The sequence below is a fragment of the Erpetoichthys calabaricus genome, chromosome 2 (genome assembly GCF_900747795.2).
Source record: "Erpetoichthys calabaricus chromosome 2, fErpCal1.3, whole genome shotgun sequence".
NCBI lineage: Eukaryota > Metazoa > Chordata > Cladistia > Polypteriformes > Polypteridae > Erpetoichthys > Erpetoichthys calabaricus.
In genome coordinates this window covers 350115069-350139008 of record NC_041395.2, presented here as the reverse complement: position 1 = coordinate 350139008, position 23940 = coordinate 350115069, and the positions used below count along the sequence as shown (strand labels likewise).

The 23940-nt window shown below is 40.5% G+C and overlaps 1 protein-coding gene across 1 annotated transcript in view; it reads left to right on the top strand.

The window, feature by feature from the left end:
* LOC114645658 (uncharacterized) overlaps window positions 1–23940 on the top strand; it is a 154232-nt gene that overhangs the window by 61073 nt on the left and 69219 nt on the right. Inside the window, exons 27-34 of the mRNA XM_051922626.1 lie at window positions 1372–1512; window positions 1871–1972; window positions 6051–6176; window positions 9788–9907; window positions 14567–14707; window positions 16280–16387; window positions 22385–22519; window positions 23086–23187. Of these exons, the coding sequence (XP_051778586.1) occupies window positions 1372–1512; window positions 1871–1972; window positions 6051–6176; window positions 9788–9907; window positions 14567–14707; window positions 16280–16387; window positions 22385–22519; window positions 23086–23187 (975 nt within the window). The remainder of the gene's footprint in view (window positions 1–1371; window positions 1513–1870; window positions 1973–6050; window positions 6177–9787; window positions 9908–14566; window positions 14708–16279; window positions 16388–22384; window positions 22520–23085; window positions 23188–23940) is intronic.

The window sequence follows — 23940 nt, the reverse complement described above, 5'->3', positions numbered from 1 at the left end:
CCACAGCTTCTCCAGACCCTTTCACGTCTTTCACATGTGCTCAGGGTGAACCTGCTCTCGTCTGTGAAAATCACATGGCGCCAGTGGTCAACCTGCCAATTCTGGTATTTTATGGCAAATGCCAATCAAGCTCCACAGTGCCTGCCAGTGAGCACAGGGCCCACTAGAGGACGTCGGGCCCTCAGGCCACCATCATGAAGTCTGTTTCTGATTGTTTGATCAGAGACATTCACACCAGTGGCCTGCCTGCTGGAGGCCATTTTGTAGGGCTCTAGCAGTGCTCATCCTGTTCCTCCTTAACCAAAGGAGCAGATACCAGTTCTGCTGATGGGTTAAGGACCTTCTACAGTCCTGTCCAGCTCTCTTAAAGTAACTGTCTGTCTCCTGGGATATCCTCCATGCCCTTGAGAGTGTGCTGGGAGACACAGCAAACCTTCTGGCAGTGGCACGTATTGATGTGCCTGCCATCCTGGAGAAGTTGGACTACCTGTGCAACCAAACTCTGTAGGGTCCTGCTACCAGCAGTGACACTGACCATAGCCAAATGCAAAATGAGCGAAAAAACAGATGAGGAGGGAAAAATGTCAGTGGCCTCCACCTGTTCTGCAGGTAGTGCTATGGCACTTTTACATGCTCTGTTCCATCCTGATAGTGCTGATGCCCCTGATAATGCCTTGCCAGCAGACACCTTAATCACACATACATCATGAAAATCATACTTGCATTAATGGAGTATAATAAATCAGAGTATGATTTTCAATGAACTTATAATGTCCATCTCTGGTATGAAGCCCCTTGCCTAAATTAACATTTCTAGACAGCAGAAGTGAAAACATTAAAAAAGAGCAATGCCAGAGGAAAAATAGAGGGGCAGCAGCACCTCCTAAAAACCTGTGCACAACCAAAACCAGGTAGCCACTTAACTTACAAACAAGACCAAAGTGGACAAAAACAAGCAAAAATGTTAATGAGGTGCTCAACATGGTGCTATGAGAAACAAAATCTACGCATCAGTGCAGCACGACCAGGGTGCTGCCCATTTCATAATAAGCTGATTTTCCACCACATGACTGGATTTAGATTTTATCATTGGATTCATTAGAATGGAGACTTTGGGTGATGAAATATTAAAAATTAAATCTCATTTTTCATTCAGTAATCAAAATTGTCTTATCTCACATTCATTCAAAGCTCGCCTTGCCTGCTCTCTGGTTTACAGGTGGCTGTAATCCATGTTTAGCACAGCAGGCCGAGCTCTTCTCTGTGTCACATTTATTTCACCATTTTCAAAGTCTTTGTCTGATGCTTTGATCTGGTAGTCTGTCCCTTTGTGGCTCTGAAACTTCTTTTTTTGTCATCTCTGCTCTGCAGACTGGAATAGCATGACAAGCTTCAGCAGGTCTTGTTCACCTTTGCCCAGCTGTAACATGAGCACATCGATAAACTTTGGAGGAGGGAGCTACACCAAGATCTCAACATGCTGCAGCTCGGACGCATGCAACATGGATAACGGTAAGAGCTGAGGCCCAGATGGCCACCAAGTGACTTTGGATTGATCTCTGTAAACGGTCTTATTGATTCAGCGTTTTGGGGTTTATGACATTCTTTAGCAACTGAAATATTCTGTAAGGGTTTAGAAAGGCTGACACATACAAAGGCATGTGACACACGATGAGCATTTGAGTGAGATTTGGACTTTTATCATATTTCATTCTCCCAATTTATTCTAGATACTCCTCTTTATTTTAGTTTTGATTTTAGAAAAAATAGTGGAATAGTAAATCTTAACTGTCACCTTGAGGTTGATTAGATGCTGTAAGCTCCAATTTATTTTTGGTGACCGTTACTTTCCTTTTTCTTTAAAAAACAGTTACTGTGTCCAACTTGCCAAATGGACTGAAGTGCTGCTGGGGTGGGAACTGCCAGTATTCGGTGTCCTGCACGGGAATTCAAGACTACTGCTTTACTTCAGGTGTGGATGTTTTGGAACAAGAAAAGAGATGAGAAGCCTCGGAATAAGGAATCTCCAACATTATGCACAGAAGAGAAGTGTATAGGGCTATGAAAGTCAAATAAGATGTCTAAAGATTTTATTTTTATACTTTATACATATATGTATATATATATGTATATATATATATATATATATGTATATATATGTATATATATATATATATGTATATATATGTGTATATATATATATATATATATATATATGTATATATATGTGTATATATATATATATATATATATATATGTATATATATGTGTATATATATATATATATATATATATATATATATATATATATATATATATATGTGTGTGTGTATATATATATATATATATATATATATATATATATATATATATATATATATATATATATATATATATATGTATATATATGTATGTATATATATATATATATATATATATGCAGTTGGAGATCCACGAAGGGAGAAAAAACGAATCACGTATCATAAAATAGTTTTATTCCTGAGCTTTCAACCCCTGTCAGGGGTCTTCATCAGAGGATAATGCTTAGACTTACAAGAATCAAAGGCAATATATAGCAACACATTCAGTGGGGGGGGGAGAGGGATGGGGGTGTTTTTGGTGGAGGTGACTAAGTCAGTATGAACAAGGGGGGGGGGATGGGGGGGTTGTATCGTTTAATTATTGTGTACATGTCCTTCTTAAGTTAGCATATGCTGGATTTATGTCCAAGTGTCTGTTGATGGCGTTTTCGTCTGATAGCCAAGACTCGGCCAACTCTCTGGCACTTTTTGTACTGGCCTTAAATTTTACTTTTACGTTGTCCCAGTTGAATGTGTGTCCTGTCGATTTAGTATGTGCATATATCAAAGATAGTGCGTCCTTTCTTCTGACGGCGTTGCGATGTTCCTGTACACGTATTGATATTCTTTTTGACGTTTGTCCTATGTATACAGCTGAGCAAGAATTGCATGGAATACTATAAACTGCGTTTCGTGTTTCGGCTGTCGATTTTCTTGTTTTTAGCATTAAACAGGACCATGCGCAGATTGTTCGTGGGTTTATGTGCTATTCTGATGCCCCACTTGGTCAGGGTGCGTGCCGTGCCTTCTGACACATTATGGTGATACGGGAGTGAATGCCAGGTGGGGTGGGGGTTCTGATTTAAGTCGATTGTATGCTGATTCCTTTGGCGTCTGCTGTGTAGACTCCGATTAATGAATGTTTTTGAGTATCTGTTCGAGGTGAAAAGTTGGAACAGATAGCGTCTCTCGTTAATTTTTGTTTCCTTGGTATTACAATGCGTGTGGAGTCGTTTAAATAGGGTTTTCACGCAGCTCCGTTTATGAGATACCGGGTGGTTGCTCGCGAAGTGTAGAATCTTGTCTGCGTAGCATTGTTTGCGGTAAACACTTGTGGTCAGGGTGGCGTCACTATTTCTTTTGATGTAAATGTCCAGGAAGTTGATGTGTCGATTGATTTCTTTTTCCATTGTGAACTGGATTGCAGGGAATATTGTGTTAATATGATTGCAGAACTCATTCAGCTGGTTCTTTCTTAATATGACGAATGTGTCGTTTACATAGCGTATCCAAATTTTGGGTGTAATCTGGGATAAAGCTATGTTTTCAAATCGTTGCATTACCAGTTCAGCTAGGAGTCCAGATAACGGTGATCCCATTGGCATGCCTTCTTTCTGTATGTATATATATATGTATATGTATATATATATATATATATATGTATATGTAGGGTATATTTATGGAGGGTGCTGACAATGTGGTGTAGGAAGTCCCTGTGAGTTTATCACTACATGGTTTAAGCCATCCAATATTACTCTGAACAAGGCCATTAGAGTTTTGACTGTAATTCTGACACTCTGATAGTATGCAATAAATCAGAATTGCCCAGAAAGGTTTTAATTTGAGGCAGCCTGAAAACATGGACTAGCGAGGCCATGGCCACATGACATCATTTACAGTTATCGTCCAGTCTCTGGTAAATTTCAGATAATATCAATCAGGAGACGTGTGTCCGATATACAATTGTAAAATGAATTCCTGTGGATTTTGTACAGATTATTGAAGAATGAAATCTGCGAAGAATCAAATTCCACTCCTTGTCTGAGATACCGATGGAGTTGATATTCCCAGCGTTGTCTAAAATCGTCTAATATCTGTGCACCGTGACAATAGTTGATAATCTCTAGAAATATCACAAACATTCTCCTTACTACTAAATAAATATTTTTAAGGTTTCTACTTGGAAGCTCACTCAAAACAAAAACTCACAACATATATTAGAAGTTGAAGTACAAATGTATTTAAATGTATTCTGAAATACAAGAAATCCAGAGATCTACCATACTTAATTTATTATGTTTTGTAATATATTTTGTTTTAATTTATTGAGCTTCAGCCCTCTACCACTATGACTCAGATTAACGTGGATCAGGAAATAGTTGGATTTGTGTGTGAAAGAATGACAAGAACAGCCAGATTTGAGTTGTGTTAAGAAAATCAAACATGTTTATTGAGAATTTAGAAGAAGTTAATACCAAGACCATTGAGACCTAACACCCAGAGTGAGGGGTCCGCAGACAGAGGTGGCAAGTGACCATCAACCAGTAGCCACTTTGGCCTTTTTCAGTCTTTCTTTTTGGAATCACTAACTCTCAAAGATGCTATAAAAATACCATTGAATTTACTAGGGGAGCAGTGACTGTTATAGTGATAAATAAAGGCACAGTATAAACAGCAATTGAAAGTGCACATTTTTCTAAAACCAATAGTTTCAACAATATCGAACATCATGACTGGAATTAAATTTTCTTGTCCTTTGAGGTCCTCATATTCACAGCACTCATTGGCAGGTGCAAGCCTAAGCTGAAATGCAAATCTCTGAGGTTTAATGCCCAAGCCCAAACTAACTGGGCCATTCCGTTACTTTAATTAAGTGTGTCATTGCAGTCTCTATCCATGTGTGAACCTGCTGAATCATCTGCTTAATTCTGCTGTCATCACGAAGCTGCATCCATTCTTCCCACATCACTGTGAATAAGACCAATGGAGTTCTTGACCTGGCAGCTTAACTGCAGACAAGGTCATCAAATTGTCTTTGGTGAAGTCATTATTGTGGTTGTGGCATTGGTGTTGTTGTTCACTACATTTGCTTGACTCTTCAATTTTATTATTGGAGTTCATTTGTCACCCAAGCTTCTATATCTATTGTTGTTTCCAAGTTGTCATTGTAGTCACACATTTCATCATGTTAGATCTTTAAGATGCTGGGGGAATAAAATAAAACGCAAGGCCAAGCATGGCCTAATTGTTCTTGTTGCCACAAGCCATATTATTGACTGAGGACTACAGCAACTCACAGTTTTGGGACATGTCCACTGAAATTCATAATGATGCTTAGGGCCAGGCTGTAGCTGTGGAATTGCTTTGATATTTCATGTTAGTGTGGTGTCTTCTCTCAGTTTGGCGAGGGGGTCTCTGTGTCAGGTTGCTAATAAACACTGACCACTGTGTAGGTGTGAGGCAGCAGGGGTTTACTGTTTAAAATGCGTATGCCTGAGGTTTTGTCACTTTTGGTCTTCCCATTCTGTGTCTCATTTGTGAACATTTTCAAGGGTAACATGTGTAAGGTTAGAGAGAACGTCTCCTACCAACCAGTTGGTTTCTTACAAAAGACAGAGTGTGCTGATGGACCCAACAAAACAAGGCCAGTGATGTGAGTCAGCATGCGAATCCACAGTGCAGCCTACTGAAGAATCAAAAAGATTGTAGGGCATCACCTAGGCTAAGAAAACTAAGCTGACGAGTTTTATTATCAGGATTGGGTGCCAGGTTTAATGTTGCATCTTGTGCTCATATGGTCCAATGAAAGGCATTTTCCTTTGACATTTCATCATTCCACTGTGCTTGGCAGATGTTGAAGAGCCTGCAGGATAAAATCCTTGAAGCCCTTTTGTCAAATTCAGTTTTTGCTGTATGCTGCCAACATGTTGACCTTTGACTGATTGGCTAATGTTTTCTGCCCTGATACAGATAATGGCTACCAGGGCTGTGCCTCTTCTAGTGTCTGTGCCAATTCTTCATATGTGGCTGAGGTGTTGAATGTCAATCTAGGGTTGAAGATCGACTGTTGCCAAGGATTCCTCTGCAATAAAAACTGTAAGTACAATTCCTTCATGTTAGGTTTAATAACGCAAATTCTGAAACTTACTCATGGTGAAACTCTGAACTTCACAACAGGCTACAAAACACGCCATTGGCCACAGAATTCCGCTCACAGTCGGCACCATGTGCTCCTGTCCTGGTTTACTTAACAGAGTGCAGGGCTATTGGCAGTTGCACCAGCAGTTTTGGGGATAATCTCTACCCACAAGTCTTAAGGTCACTTGATGAGTCAGTCATAAGAACAAATACAAATAACACTTGCAAGCATATCCCACATACCGTTTATAGTTGAAAACATATACTGTATGTTGCATGCTGAAAAAAGTAGACTTATTTATTTGTTTATTTATATTATACTATATTTTTGTAAATGGGACTTACTTGAATTTTTAGGATTTCGGATGCTCCTTCTGTTTATTGTCTCCTAGAACCTCAGTGTCACATCAACAAAATATTTTTTTATTTGGCAGGCAATTTGGTCATCTCTGCCTATAAATGTGTGCTGTCCTGTTAAGGAAGGAGACAAATAATATACAAAGTCTTTTATGTACAAGGGACAAGCTGGAAAGTCAGAATACTAATGACACAATCCAAAACACCAGGCAAACTTGGTGGCAGAAACAAGCAGGCAGACCTTTGTTACCAGGAAAAAGTCCTAATAAACTCTTATTTGCAAACCTAATTCTAAAATGTCCAAAAACATGGACTACAATAAATATTAAATTCTGTTGATTTAACAACATAATCCTAGAGAGACATTCTGTTGCCACCTTCTAGCAAAGCCTCATTGTGTCTTTATGACTGGACCCAAAATAGTGGCTTGCATATTAAAACAAAGATGGTGTCACAGAATTAATACAATAATAAATCAAAGCCAATTGGAAAAATGTAAATAAACTAACTTCAAACTCCATAGCACAGAGAGGGCAGAAGAAGTTTGTATACACCAGTAAGTAAAATGAAGTACAGGGCAAGCAGCCACAATGACGACAACCTGCATAATCGGCCACTCATGGACCAGCATTCTGTCAAGTCGGGCGGTCAGATTTGTGACGCTGTTTGGATTGGAGGTGCTGAGTTTAAGATGACCAAATACTCTTGTGAATGAATGGTGAATTAAATTTGTTAATTTAAATAAGGATCTACAATTGACAATGCAATTTTAAAAATTAAAAAAACTATATTTAAAAAACAAAACATTAAATGAGAAACAAAATAATAATGATAATAAAATAAACAAAAATAGTGAGTAAATTTTAATTTAAAGTTCACAAATCCAAACCCAAAACACAAAGAAAAGAAACCAAGAAAACAAAATACAAAACACAAATTGTCAAAAGAACTGCAGATGTACAAAACAGAGGGGTTAGGGTTAGGGTTAGGCTAAGAGGTGTCAAAGAATCCTGCTGCTTGAGTAAATGCCACAGCAAGGTGGAATAAATGGGATTCTTAGATATTAATGAGCCAGCAGGTCATGCAAAACTGAAATTGGCGCCATTGATGTGGGTAGAAAACTGTGCAGTCCCTCTCTGGAACTTTTGTCCTGCACCACTGCCACATGTGCCTGCCTGTCATTTAGTCCTTAAATAAAGATCTCTAATTAAAGAAATAAAGAAAGCATCTGATTAATTTCCTGGCACATGTAGACCTTCAATTAATTAAACCATTGCGTCTTGTGTTGTGGTTGTTCTGGTCGTATGACGCTTACGTTGCCAGTTATGATGATACCCTTGGCAACTGCATTACAAAAGATGCTTTGTAGACAGAAACAACACTTAGTCCGTTCCTCCATGGCACTCAGAGTGGGAACTTCCTCTGCTGCATCTTCAAGAATCTAGAAACAGAAGAGGGGGATTTCTAGGTAACAGAAAGGTGCAGACAAAGGGTGGTCCTGTGCACAGTTGTGTATTTTGGGACCGCATTGTCTTCTTTACAAAAGAAAAAAATCAGGAGTGGTCTCCCCCAGACTCTCATATTCTCAGATATGGGGATGGATATTTGAGGAGTAAACATCAAGACAATGATTACATTTTTATATTATGTACATTAAAGAACCATCAACATCAAATCAAATTAATAATATATTGGACAATTATTATAAAAGTAAAGTTGAATAAATTGGACTTGTTTTGTACCTAATACTTGTATACAAAGCTTGGTTGACCTAACTGAAAGCATACTCAAGTTATCACGTTTACACGCACGCACACACACACACACGCACAGACATAATTCCAAAAAGGGTATTTTCGGACTCAGGGAGATCTAAAACGTTGAGATTCATCAAAATCTCAAAATCAAATTTTTGGATGATTACAATCCTGTCCTTATACTTTGTACACAAGAAAGTAAAAAGTAAAAATGCACTGCACTCTTCTGTGGCAACATGAGTGTGAGCCATGAAAGAGAACTGAAGGGCTGCAGATTTCCAGTGTTACACAGCTGGGTTAAAAAAAAAAAACAAAAAAAAAAACAAAAAAAAAGAAGACCACAGGTAATGAAAAATGTGAATGAGGCTTTAGGGGAACATCACTTTTGTGTTTCAGTTATGACATTGCATGTGAAACAAGTTTTAGCATGAATTTTGCTAATCTGCACATAAAATGAAACTCCATTGTCTTGCTCATCGCTACTCTCAGCCAATCGTTGACTGAATCAGGGCAACACCTGAAAGGAGTGAGACAGGGATAAGGGAGCGAGAAGAAAGACAGGAGGCAAAACAAAGCTGAAACTAAGGACAATTAAGGAAGTGGGGATAAAATACGAAGGTAACAAAAACATTTACTGCAGCAAAGCAGGACTCTGACACTTTTTCACATTTGTAGGGCATTTAGTAGAAAGGGAGAGGTAAGAAACTGGAAAAGTCATGTGACTGTCCATAATTATATCAGGAAAGCTGAGATTCGATCTGACAGGTTTTAATTAAATGAGTCTAGACAGGTCAGGAAGGTCCACGACTAAGCTGGAATTGTTTACAGGCTGAACATCACCTCTCATTAGCAGACAGTGAAAACCTGTAGTGACTGCTGCCATCTTGCACTGACTGAGCTACTGGATGAAAGATAAAAAAGTTAACAAGGCCTAAAAATGGAGAATTGCTGCATGCATACATGGGTACCAGGGTATAGTCTTTGACATGGAAGAAACTGCTACTTGCATAGATCTGAACTTTAGACACAGGGTCACTTGCTGAATGGTCTGGATGAAAGAGGGGCTACTGCAGGTGGTTACACTTCCGTCCCTTAAACCCATAAATGCATTTTATTGAAAGCGTAAGACTCTGTGCAAGCCTAGAGAATTGGCTGGAGGGGCACCAAGTGATCTCGGGATATCTGATAAAAGTGAATTTTCCCTTGGGATTAATAAAGTATCTATCTATCTATCTATCTATCTATCTATCTATCTATCTATCTATCTATCTATCTATCTATCTATCTATCTATCTATCTATCTATCTATCTATCTATCTATCTATCTATCTATCTATCTATCTATCTATCTATCTATCTATCTATCTATCTATCTATCTATCTATCTATCTATCTATCTATCTATATAGTAACTATGCTGGATGCTGTCTGAGTCATGTTTTCTGTCACTTTTAGATTCTGGCTTGAGCTGTAATGTCTGTAACTCACCTGTCTCCTGGAGCCAGTGTGTAAGCAGTGTGTCTGGCTGTGACCAACAGGAGGCGACCTGCGTAACACTCCTGCAGACACAAAGCGGTGAGTAAACCTTTCCAGTGATCTTGGTTCTTAAGACAAAGTTAATCATTGAATAAATGGCCTGAGTGTTCATCTGTGAAGCAGCCATTCCCATAAGGGGGTAAGTCCAACACATATTCCTATGTGTCTTTGTGGGTTGTAGTAGCCACAGGACTCGTAATAGATCTAGAAAAGAGAAACAACAGTTAGTTGTCATTAGGGACATTCCTGTCCATTTACAGAGAAATCCTAGACAGTCTGAGAAGACATTGTCTCCATCTATGGCTCCCCGTTTGATATTTAAAACACTTCATTATTGACAGTAACTGTCTTTCTTCCAATATCTTTTAAAAAGTCCAGGAGTCATTGGGATCTTACTTGTTCCCCCAATACAAGTAAGCTTCTGGGTTCACCTTCTTCCTGTTTCTCTTCAGTTTTACCACCTCTCCAAAAAGTCATAATTAATTTGAAAGGCTGTAAGACGTGAAGACCCCTTGCTGTATGACTTAGGAGGATCTTCCCCTTGGCCACCATGCTCTTATTGCAAGGTGAGCTTTGTCTGTTTGATAGGCTCCTATTGTGGGGTATCTGAACAGTTTGGAACCCTCTATGAGAATATAAAGAGCCTCTCAATGTCTGTAGACCTCTTTTGTTCTCATCTGAACACTTTTAAAATTATCCGAACCATTAGGTTTCTTTGTCTGCATCACTTCTATTTGAATCAGAGCAGTTTGGACACTTGGATCAACATACCAGCCCGTTTGTTTATTTTATCTTGACCTGATCTCCTTCATCTGAGTTGTAATTTCCCTGACTGGTGGCCATTGCACACTGTTGAGTATTTGGAACTGCAGCTACCCTGGTCCCCTGGTCCCTTCATTCATTTGCAGGGTCCCTTTGCTCTGTATTCCACTCTGCTTTATATACAGCCAAATCAGTTATTGTATGCAGTCCTGTTCCCAGCCTTTGTAAATATTATTTCTCTGCTTCAATTGGTGCTTTGCTGTATTTTCTTACCTTTATAACATTATTTTAAGGGAGTCCAATACCTGTAGCAGTGTGCAAAGTGGTACTTGGAACACTTCCAACTCCTTGAAGGGTATTCGCTGTTTGGGTTGGTTCATCTGTGGTCAGGGAGAACATTCCAAATTTCCCATTACCTTTCTCCAAGTTGGAAGGCACGTGTATCTTCCACGCATGCCCATCAAGAAATATGGACACATTAGAGAGCTGGGAGTCCAGGTGGTTATTAGCACTTGTTGCCCCTAGGCGAGAGGGAAAGGTCATTCACCACTAGGATTTGATTTGAGGTTTTTTGGTGATACAGTCCGTGATCAATGTGTCTGAGCTCTGGTCACCATTACGAATCTCCCAGAACCTCTTTTGGTTGTCCATTCGGTGAATAGTAACTCTGGAACTTTAGTGCTAACCTGGTTTCTCAGTGTATCTTCTCTGGGTATAGAGCAACACCACAGACAGCAAGCCGCACTTCCAGTGGCAGTGAGGTATCAACCTTGGCAAGTCATCTGTGTCGAAACTATACTTGCATGTGACCTGCTTCTCAAGGGCTTCCCACTCTTTGTTGTGGACTTTTCACACATTTCCAAATGTATAACAGTCAGGTTTGAAAATATAGTCCATGATTGTGTTGAGAGTTTTAATCACACTAAATTTATACATTACATGTAGCAGATACCTAGAGAATCCTGCCGACTACACCAACTGTGACTTGTAGGGGCATTGCAGAACCACAAACCCCAGACGCAATTTCAAAAATGCAAGTCCCAGGTTCAAGTAAATGATATACAAAATACCTCTAACAGGTTTCTTTGTAGGTTATGCATAAGCACAACACAATACGATACTCCTTCTCCTCTCTTCCTCCACTCCTTCCAGGCAAGCTTGATCCACTTTGACTTGACTCCAACTCACCCAGGTGAAGCAGAGATGTTTCCGCTGCTACCACATTGCATCCAGTAAGCATTTCTAGGTTAGGTGTAACCTGCAGCTCTGTGGGTGTCTACGTGAAAGACCCACCAGAGAACTGCTGACACCTATCGTGCTTTGAAACATATGGCACCAGGAGGCAGTGTCTTTCTATCCTTCCATAATCAAGGCTTCCTATCTGGGAAAGGAACCCATAAGCCAACCATGTCCTTTATGACATTTGACTGAGGCTGTGCAGACTATGAACATGACATTTTTTTTTCTTTTCTCATTGCATTTTCCTTCTGAAAAATGCAAAAAGCTTAATATAAAATATGATTCTTTCGAACATGTCTTTCTCTGATTAAGCTAAATGATTTTATTTCCATGTTGGGTGTGAATTTCTAGATTCCTCAGTTAATTTCATGTATAAATGCTTCAGGTTTATGAACTTGTGTAGTGTAATACAGGAGTATGGGAAGCCAGGAGGCATCATAGTGGCATCAAACACAATTCAAGAGCCAACCCTGGGCAGGATGCCAGTCCATCACATACAAACCTAAACTCACGGTCACCACACTGACCTGCAGGTCTTTGGGATCTCGAGGTAGAAGATGTCAGATGGGGCTGAACTAACTATGCACACCAAACATTTCATTACATTTTATGTCATTGATATCATAAACTCAATCACTGCATAGAAAGCGCCTCTTTATACACAACACTTGTGCTTAGTTTACAAATCACTATAAAGAGTCGCTCATGGCCCAGGGTACAGGATGCAGTCCTTATGGCTTTCAGCATCAGCCTCTTGTTTAATTCCAGGCTTTCTCTTATTGTTGTGTATTTCACTAAGGCCTTTATCCAAGATGACTGACAAGATATCTTCCAGCAGAATTTTCATAACTCAATTTTTCATAATTTTGGTGTTTAAGTTGTGTTTTGCAGTGACGCTTAATTGAATTCTACATGATGTTAAATTTGTGTTTGTTTGCCTCTGGTAAATGCCAACCGGCTGCCCAGATTTAGTTTTGTGTATTTACCTGTGGGGGGTAGTCCAGAGTGTTTTTAACCTGTGTGGGTTGAGGTGCATCCATTATTGGATTTGCGGAATGTGGATCAGTTGGCTTTTTTAGACCTGAACCTTGATCTCCTTGTGTTAAAAATCCACTTGTTACTGCGACATAGGCAGAGAAAACATTGCTGCTGCTACTGGGTTCACCCTATGCCTGACATTTTTATGTAATCTATGAAGAAATGCAACAATTTCCACATAAGTTCTTCAAATTCTGTCGGCCGTTAGTTTCAAGTTTTGTGCTGTACAACACCATATTAGACATCAGTCACCCAATGTGCAAGTCAGACTTGTCCTCTTGAAGTAAGCAGCATACAAACAGCACTCGTGTATGTGCTTACCCATCGCTATTAATAATCCCCCACTTCCACCCAGTTGGGAGCATGCATTGATAGAGCACGTTCATAGTAGCTAAAGTTACGTCATTAGCTCAAACCTACGAACTGTTTCAAAAGCCCCATTATTATCATTATTATTTTGTTAATAATGTCTTTAAATGTATGTGTATATATAAATATGTAATCATGATATATATCCGGTCCCCCAGAATGTTAAATGAATAACAGGTAAATGCAATACAGGTGTTTTCTTCGCACTCATGGGGATTTTGGCAGAAATTGAAAAAGCTGCACAAGACATTTTTTTGATGCCATCCAATCAGAAATCTGACTGAATGCAAGTGGTGAAAGCCTGTGTAAACAGTCTGATTCGCTCGCTATTCAATCCACACTCACCTGAAGCTACAGACGGTAGAAAAACGCCCAGTTCAGACATCAGTGTGGCATTGTTCTAGGCACAGACAGCAGGGGAGGTCATCCAACTATTTCTGCTGAACAATTAGTACATTGGTATTAGGTTTCTCAATGTCCATTAAATGTTATTAACTATTTACACCAATTAGTGAATTTACCCATGTGGCTGGCCACCATTAATCCCAATTAACCTTTTGATTACACATTTGTGTGCCACCAATAACAAGTCTCCAAAATTTTACAATCTCCAGTTTACTGCCTTTGGCCTCACCTTGTATGTGAACTGACCCTGCTGGCACTAAAATAATGGGGCTCACAGAAAACAGCATCATATGCTGATTTTAACCTTTTGGGCACACTTTAGTTTCTTGAAGGAAAAGTTCCTCCAACTTGTATCCTAGTAAGACTTTCCTTATGTATTAAACTACAATCAATTCCTAATATAAAATTATTTATACGAGCAAAGCAGACTCACAGATCACTATGACCCATTGATCTATCTATCTATCTATCTATCTATCTATCTATCTATCTATCTATCTATCTATCTATCTATCTATCTATCTATCTATCTATCTATCTATCTATCTATCTATCTATCTATCTATCTATCTATCTATCTATCTATCTATCTATCTATCTATAATGCATCTTTTGTTTCTCTGCTCTCATTCTGATATTCTGTCTGTTATGATGGGCTGTCAAGCAGAAATTTGAGTAACCTTGGGGTGGTCATCATGGAACAGTTTAAAAGACCCTATTTTTGTGTTTTTCCATCTCCACATTTCAAACGTAACCTCAATGTTCTTCCTAGTCAGTGGTTACTGTGACCCTGACCCTGAGCACAGTTCTGTGTAAATTCTGGCCCACATATTCTTCAGAGTCTACAGAAGGCCCACTAATGCCAGGCTGTGTTTTTCTTTCCAGATAACTACAACTCAATCATGTACAGCAGGTCTTGTGCAACTCCAGTGGGGTGTAACTTGACTGGATCAGTTGACTACAATTATGGAAGGAGAATTTGGATGTCCAAATGCTGCAGCTCGGACCTTTGCAACACCGATGATGGTAAGACACAGAGTTGAACTTCACAACCAGGAAGATAAATGCCAATTACATCCTGTCCAGTAATCTGCTTTTCTCACCACACATTTAAAGCCTTGTTGTCTCATTCTTGCCAACCAGCCCACACCATGTGCCTTGTGGGTGGTGAACACCATACCCAAGCTGCAATTTAGGCAATTGTGTGAAGCCATGGAGAATGACCTTCAGATGACCTCAAAGAACACTTGGTCAGCTTCTCATCAGGGGTCAAAAAACATTAACCACACATGGGGATGTCTTTGAGCAGTGGAAGGAGCAGTTTGGATAGCTCCTGAACCCAGTGCATGTATCTCCCTTAAAGGTGTGCCTTAGGATCTGCACCATTTGAGTGTCTGGGCCCCATAAATAGATGAGGTCTGAACAAAAATGCTGAAAGTTATTGTGGCATTGTTTTTCCTAATGTGCTGCTTCAGTGTGGCATGCACATTGAGGCAGCTTCTCAACAGATGAGGTAGTGGTCATCATGTACAAAAATTCTCAGCCTCAATGAGAAGTCTTCAGCAGCGTCCTGGAGGGAAGATACCATCCGGCATTCTGTAGAGTCAATGCATAGTCAGCTCTTTTCACATAGTGGTGGGCCAACACGTTGTCCTCACTCAAAGATCTGAAAGCTTGCCAATCCTTTCTAAATTTGCTATGTTGAGTAGCTGTACTGCACAAGCTGAGCCCCAGTTGCTTTTGAAATGCTCTTAGATCATTATTAATTCTGAGGTTGAATTCCATGGCACTTCAGAGATCTCCTGAAGTTCTATTTTTACGTTCTTTTTTGCCCATCCGTCCATCACAAGTGGACTACACTTACCCTTAGAACACAAAAGCATATTAGTCATAAGGATGACTAGCAATGTAATAAACAGATGCTGAGGTGGTGCCTGAGCAAACACACGAAACACAATTACTGTAGTTGGTTTTGGGTCATCCAGACCTGGAATGGATTCACCAGGGCTTCCTTATTTCCGTGGACCTGCTAAGAATACAAACGACATGGTGGTGGTCTGTTTTGACCTAAATGAGGTTACCTTGGTCTTCTTTCTTGATACCACCATGTCATTGGGATGCCCCCTTAGTGAAAGCCTGGATTCAGTCCACTAAAGTGGGTGTCCATGTCAGGTATGGGGTGGGAGGAGTACATGGTTTTAACAGAAGTGTAGGCTAACAAAGTGTTGCCCTAACTGCCCCTCACATTGATGCTACCTGCAGTTAATCAGATGTGCCATCTCTGCCCATTTGTAATTCACCTGCTGCTTCAGCTATCTCCAAATATTGACCTATCTTCATCTACAGCAGATGGCAATTTGACTTCTGATAACTAAAGCTAAAAGAAAAGGTATTTGAGTATACTAATCAAAAAGGTCCCTCCAATGTCCTGGGCTACCATTCTGCCAAAGCCTGTTTACCTCCTGAGGTAAATCAAAACCAGTTGAACAATGGGAAGTGACAACAACCACTGATGTGGTGTAGACATCCCAGTCAAAGAATTTGTGGGCTGTGTGGCTGGCTATTCACTGTCTCATCCCTCATTGCTCTCTTTTACAGTTCTTGATTCTACTGAACCAAATGGGCTGCAGTGCTGTGCTGGTGTCGGTGGAACTTGTCCAAATTTGATCAACTGTGTGGGCATTGATGACCTCTGCTTCCTCTCAGGTGAGAATGAGTTATGTACCAGAGTGCTCTCATCATACCGGGTCATAATGTTAGATGTTGTCTCACCAGTAAGTGTAAACACAGTTCTGGAATTCTAGGCACCAGTGTTATTTAGCAGACCCCCTAACCCTGACTTTGTTTTAAGTGGTATCCAACAATCTCACTTGTAGGACTGTAAAGTGTCAGAACATGGAAAATGACTTGCTGACCTAAATGATCTGATAAAATAGAACAACATGATATTTCAGTTCCATTCAGGTTTTTATATCGGTCTTCACTCATTCCAGGCTCAGAATGTTGCTTTCTATTAAGAATTAATTTTTGTTGCTGCTAATCTCATATGAATATTCTGAAAGGTTCATCTCAAAGAATATAATCAAATATGTGTTTGGTATACAGTAAATAATTTACTTTAAGGAAAACATAAATATTCTTGTCTAATTTTGAGTGAGGAACACTTGAGTTTTGCAGCTTTAGCATTTTGTTGGTAAGTTGCTAGGATGTACTGAGTGCCATGTCATGAAGAAAACAAAGCTACCTGAATTCTTTAAGATGTGACATACAGTAACTCTGTATTTTCATTCAATTTTGCAGACAAAGTAAGAAATCAATACTAACGTTCCAAAATCTAACCAGAAGTTACCATGAACACATTGAAATATGGCGTACCTGTGTCTGGAAATGGTGTTTTAGGGTGGCCTCTTCAGCCCTTTGTGGTATTAAATGGAGTCTTGACAAAGGCAGAATAGGTGTCAAGCCCCTAAAAATAAACCAGGAACAGACCAGGATTTTCATTAGTCTGTTTAGAAGAAGCTCATCTAAACTGATCTTTGCCCCAAGTACTACCTGCTGGCTTTATTCAAAACAAGCCCCCTAAAAATGGGGACCTGGTCAAACAACTTAAAATGTCCACAAGTCTATCAAAATGCACTGGATCGAGGACAACCATCAACCTCTGACTTGTGAATGAAATGGGCAATAAAAGATCCTCATAAACTGAAGATGTATCATCAAAATGGAAATTTAGGGAGAAATGCTCAAAAGAGCAAAATGCCTAAAAAAACCAATCCAAAGTAAATCAGTCCAAAATGCAATTGTAGGCAAAATACAAGAAAACTTGGAAAAAAACACAAAAAAACAGTCAATCCAAACAAAATAGCAGTACTAGCAATACTTGCAGATACTCGAAACAAACTCTCCGACTTTTGAACCTTCTGAGGCGACCTAAATAGCTTGAAAGAGAGCTCAGGAGTGGTGACATCTGGGTTGCTCTGCCTCTTGGGGTACCCCACATAGACCACAAGGTGGAATAAGAGAACATCATTTTACACATTGTAATGTGTGGGTCACGGACTTGCACAGGAGTGAAGGAGGTGAGTCCAAGGTTCTGAAAAAAATCAGGTTTATTGTTATCTCAAAGTTATCTAAATGGGAGCTGTCTCTTCAGCTCACATGCAGTGATGCTGACGCCATCCTGTATTCACTCCCCTCTCAGATTAAAAGAGTAGACAGACTTCCAGTACAAGTGAGAAGACAGAAGTGAGCATACGGCGAGATCAGCAGCTCGTCTTAAGTGCTTCCCGGCTCAACCATAGGGCAACAGATACATTATGCAGAGAGCCTGTGAACTTGCAGTTGTCTCATCCCCATCAATACGCTAAGAGAGCATTGCCCCCAAACTTAAAGCATTCACATCCGTCTGTAGAATGAACTCCTTAGAAAAATCCTTGTCTAACTGAGGTTTAATCAAACAGTGTCCCTTTGAATACCACGAATAATGTGTTTCCTACATACCCAATTTACACTTCTTAGGGTTAGTTGACAACCTAGCTACCCTCAAACTGTCAAGGACTGCTTGCATGCGGTCGAGATGCGACCACCAATCATTACTGAAAATGACCACATCATTGAGATATGCTCCAGCATACAGAGAAAAGGATTGCAGAATTTGATCCATCATCTGCTGAAAAGTCAAGGGTGCACCTTGGAGACCAAATGGGAGTCTGGTGAATTCAAACAACCGATCCAGGGTGGTGAATGCATGGTGGTGGGTGGTGGACTCCTCCAGAGGCACCTATCAGTATCCCTTCATGAGATCCAGTAAGTCATCATTCAAGCATTTAAAATCTATACAAAACCAAACTGAACTGTCTGGTTTTGGAACCAGAACAATTGGACTGTGCTATTCACTTTTATAAATTACACCTTACTCAAGCATCTGGTTCACCTCATCGTGTATCACAGTTCTCTTTGCTTCTGGAATATGGTACAGGTGCATCTGTACCTTAACACAAGGTTCAGTCACAATCCTGAGTTCAGCAATTTCAGTTCAGCCAGATAAAGCCAAAAAGACATCAGCCTTCAGAGTTTCCCTCAAATCATCACCAATGGCAACCTCAGTTTGGGAGACACTGTAGTTGAAGTGGCCAACACCATAATTTGGATCGTGCCATTCCTTCAAAAGATTGATATGTAAGGTTTGGATGGGCTTTCGCCGGCCCAGAATCCTAACCTTGTAGTTCACTGGGCTCATGCATTTCTGTACTACTGCCAGGGCAAGCTATTTTGCCTAAAATTGAAGTGGTTCAGAAAGGATCAAATCAAGTACCCGAATTGAATTTGCAAAGTTTTCTTTTCCTGCTGTAATTATGTTTTTGCTCTTCCTGTTTGTGCTGCTGTTAAAGGACAATTTAGAAATTTGTTTTTGAAGTGAAGCAACCCCATCAACAAATCTACCCCCGGGAGTTTCAGTCCACTCTTCCTGAAAAGTTTCCAATACCCCTTGTGGCTGCCAGACAAATAACAGTTTGAATGGACTTAAGGTGGTAGGTGCCTGTAGAGATTCCCAAACAGCATACAGGAGAAAGGGCAACATGGTGTCCTGTGAGGTTGAGTCGTCATTAGTCACCTGCTGAATCTTCTGTTTCAAAATCTTGTTAAATCGTTCTGTCAGGCCATTTGTCTGGGGATGATAAACAGTGGCGCTCAATTGTTTAAGTGCAAGACTCTCATATAACTGTATCATGACATAAGAAGTTAAGGGCATGCCCTGGTCACTTAAAATCTCACGTGGAATACAAGTAAACAGAGCCTGTGTGTTAACCTTCTGCCACCTTGGGATACTTTGTTGTGTAATCAACTAACACCAGCATATACTGATTCTTACTCTTGGGGAGTGGACCAACAATGTCTAACCCAACTCTCTCGAAAGAGATGTCCAAAATAGGCATTGCAGAGTGGGGAGCCCTAGCGGGTGTGTGAATGGAAACAATGTGACAGTCAGGGCAAGACTTACAAAATGCTCTACATCTTTACCCATTATTAGCCAATAAAAGCGTTTTGAAATGAAATCCCTTGTCTTCTCTGCACTGAGATGACACCCTGAGACATGGGTATAAGCAATTTTCAACACAGTCTCTCAGTGTCCACTCTGTAGTACCAACTGCTCAATGAGCCCACCCCCATTGTGATCAGACATCACCCAGTACAAGAAGCCAGCCTTAATTCCGAAGTGCTGAGTTTTGAACTCAGGGCCCTCTCGCTCCTCATAGTAACAATCATTTGTAACATGTGCTTGCTCAAATACAAAATTTAACCTGTGGTCGGCTCATTGCAAGCATGCAAAGTCCACCTCTGGGTCTGCCCCTGCATACTCAGAGCCTGATGCACCAGCCTCTGTATGGATCTCATCCCCTGCTTCCTAACCAATGGTTTCCCAGAACCAGATGCAGCAGCCCCATCTGAGGAAACTGAAGTTCCAAGCATCTGTTGTGAAGCACCCTCCAACTGTCCCAAAAACTCAGGTGAGGGATTGTTCCTGCCCTCACTGTTAAAATCAGGTTCAATCTCCAGTCTGGCTTTTTGGCTGACCTTGTCCATGGCGAGCCCCACATTTTCTACTAAAGAGAGAGGTGCTGTGCAGGCGGCAAAGACCCATGGGAATAAGGCATTCCTCCTAACTAGGAAAGGAAAGGGTGAAGAATCCGACAGGGCTGTCCAAACTTTAAAGTTCTTTCCCTTGTATTTCGGAAGGAGTAGTACAGTCTCGTATTCCTCAATAACCACATGAACACAATGAATGTTCACATGCTATGTGCTTGTGCAGGGTATCTGCCTGAACAAGTCACGTCACATGTCGCAGAGATCACTACCAGAGTCCAACAGGGCCAGGACCTTACGCTCAGCTAAATTAACCGAGACCTTAAAGTTGTCTTTTTCCAACAACTTAACCTGAGAATGGCAGAACTCGGCCAAGCCGAACTCCATGGACTGAGTAGGTAGGAGGCAACAATCCCTAGCCAGATGTCCAGAGTGCTCACAGCGAAAGCATCTGCGGTCAGTCCCAGCTGCAGCATTTCCCTGATGGTGTCTTCGGCATGGGGCATTGGTTGAAGGGTCCTCGCCAGCAGCATGGGGATGCTACAGTTGTATAGGAGTAGGAGCCAGACTAGGGTAGTCCCTCTGCCTCCGTGTGCCTTGGGCCTCTTCCAATCTGTGGACCAAATCCAGCAGCGAGTGGACATCACTTTGGAGCATCTCATCACAAATATTGATTTATTCTAGCCAAAACTGCATCAACAGCGAGCTTTTCCACAATGTGCTCAAGGGTTTCCCCACAGAACCAGTTTTGAATAAAGTCTATTAAGTCCTGCACCTGTCCCCGTATAGGGCAATCTGGATCGACTTGTCACAGCTGAAACTTGCGCCCCTTGGCCAAGGGGCTCATAACCATACAGAGGAGGACTTGCTGCTTCAGGAAATCATAATCATCAAGTCTCTTGGGAGGAAGATTTTATGTGATCTGTCAGGCCTCCAAGATCAAATTAGGGGCCAAGATAACTGCCCAGCCTCCCCTTAGTATATGCTTTTGTTGAAAACAATGGATTTGAATAAGAATAGGAATCACTCTGGGTCATCTGACAGAGTCATCTTCATGAGCACATGTCTGAGCTGGGCAAGAAAGAAGACAGAAAGAAGATAGAAAGTGAGATCAGTGGCTGGTTTTAATGTAAGTGCTCCTCACATCAACTATCAGGCAATAGACGCGTTACACGGCAAACCTGTGAACTTGCAGACGACAAGCAATCCTTGACTGTGTTGACAGAGTTTTGAAACACAGTGCAGTTTGGGGGTTTGGGGGGGGATGGGGTCATTGGTGTCTCAAAAATACCCAAACATTGAAACATAAAAATACATAAATAAAAGACTATTAACAAAAATGCATAATTATGTATTTATATAATACAAGACAAAACAGGGAACACGCCCTGGACATCACATAACACTCTGATCCGTGTCCTGACAAGAAAACAGGATAACTAATTTATGAGTAAACTGGGAGAAGCGGGCAAAGGGCAAAACAAAAGAAAAGAAATATAAACTGTAGCGACCAAAACCCAGACGAGAGCCAAAATCAAAGTCAAAAACAGGCAAAACTAGAAGAGTATACACATGAAAGGTCAACAAAGAAATAAGGAGTTTATCCGCAGATCTGATAAGGTTCATAGCCAAAGGCTGACCTTTATGCTGGTTGCTGATTAAGTCAAGGTCACAACCCCATGACCCTGACAATGGTACAGAACATGGCATCCCTTAAAAGCAAAGCATCAATCTTCAGCCTAAATCATGAGAAATCCCAGCATTTCTGACCCTTATATCATTACCAGTTGGCATGTGGGAGAATGTGAGCAAAGACACTCGTGGTGTTTGAAGGACGGTGGTCCTTTCTGGTGATTGTGATGAGTGTTTCAATGTTAACTTTCTTTACAAAATCGTGGTGCTTTAGGATGTGTTTCACACAGAACGCTGTCCTCTAATGCTTCTTAGATGTACTTTATATTACTCTGAGTAAGTTTGCAACAGATATTTCCTTTTTGTGAATATAAACTGTACTGTTTGAAACTGCAGATGTCATAGAGCTCATCTTCAGAGATTTCCCAGCCTCCTACTGCATGTGTTTATAGAAATGAACGTGCTCTCTTGCTTTCCACTCCACAGATGATGGCTTCTCCGTGTTTCAAGGCTGTGTGTCAAGTAGCGTCTGTGAAAACCTGACGGAGTTGGCACCCCTGGTGTCTTTGTCTCCTGGTCCATTCTTTGAGTGCTGTCATGGGAACTTCTGCAATTCACAGAGTGAGTACGCGTGCCCTGAGCTCTTAGTGTGACTGGTGTCTGCTTTAATGGCATGCAAACTGTTCCAATTATTTTTTCTGCAGCACTGAAAGAAAACCTCACAGTTTGATAGCGTTGAGCTAATTGTGTGATGCCATCAGTTAAACAGGTGCTTTGCCATCTTTTGTTCATGTTCCTTTGTGCACATCTAACACAGCATTAGCCAGACAAAGGCACAGCTTTGCCTTCCCTCCTCAAATTATCTGCCGACCTGCTTGTGCTGCACATCAAATGGAGAGCAGCACTCATCTCTGGGGTTTCCTTCCTTTCTTCAGAGAATTGCACCAGACTTTGAGGTTGAATGACTAGCAGGGCCAGCACTTGTTTTCACAATTAAACCCCAGTGGACCCTAACCCTAAGCCTAACCCTGGCTGTGAGCGGACTTTTCAGTTCTGCCAACAGCACAAAGTTAATAATATGACAACACAGTATGATGTCAAGAAATTGGCGATCAAAGGATGCCAGTTTCATTTTTGGGAATTGGGGAAGAACATCTCTTTCATAAAGTTCCTTTTTCTTATTTCAGATTTAACACTGACCTGTAAGATATGGACTGACCAGAATCAAAATGTGACGTGCAATTCCAAGTGGAGGTCATGTGCAACAATTACAGTAATTAATCATTACAGTGAGTAAAAAATGTCCTGTTTGAGAAATGTTAGTGATACACTGGAATATGAATTAGCCGTCTGTACATCAATAAGAGAGACATGGAATGAATTGTTTTGCAAAGAAAATATGGCCAGGGAAGGAAATCCTGTGCTTCAATGAAGAAGACTAAGTTGTAAAGTTAGGCAGCAGCCTCAGATACGGCTGTGATGGTAACTACAAGGACGCAACGGTTTAGCAAACCACTTTGACTATGGATTTCTGTTTTGAATGGACCCATACCCATTGACACTTGCTCTGTGGACACATTATGCCAATAAAGTTAAAAAAAGGGAGAAATAATAATAAAAAATATATAAAATGGTTCCTAAAATAGAAAGGTAGGTGTATCACCCAGAGTTTTTAACCATATCTACATTACTAATTTTCGTAATTAGAATTCAATGACAAATTTTTGGCTAATTTGACAGCTCTACTAATTTAACATCCCAAACTGTGTAGGAGTAAAGTCATGAGAAGTTGGCAAAAGACAAATTATTTGGGTCACTTTCATGTCAATTTGAATAGAATTCATCCACGTGTTTCACCCAATAATAAAATATAGTAATTGATTTCTGGGAGGAGGCCATTTTGATGCCCCTCCTTACTATACTTTCAATGCCATCCCTGTCCTAGTATCAGTTTGATTTGGGGTCCTCCTGCTGAAACACCAAACCACAGTCAGCACCCTGGTCTTCTCAAATGTCACGATTTGTGTGACAGCAGTTTCTAA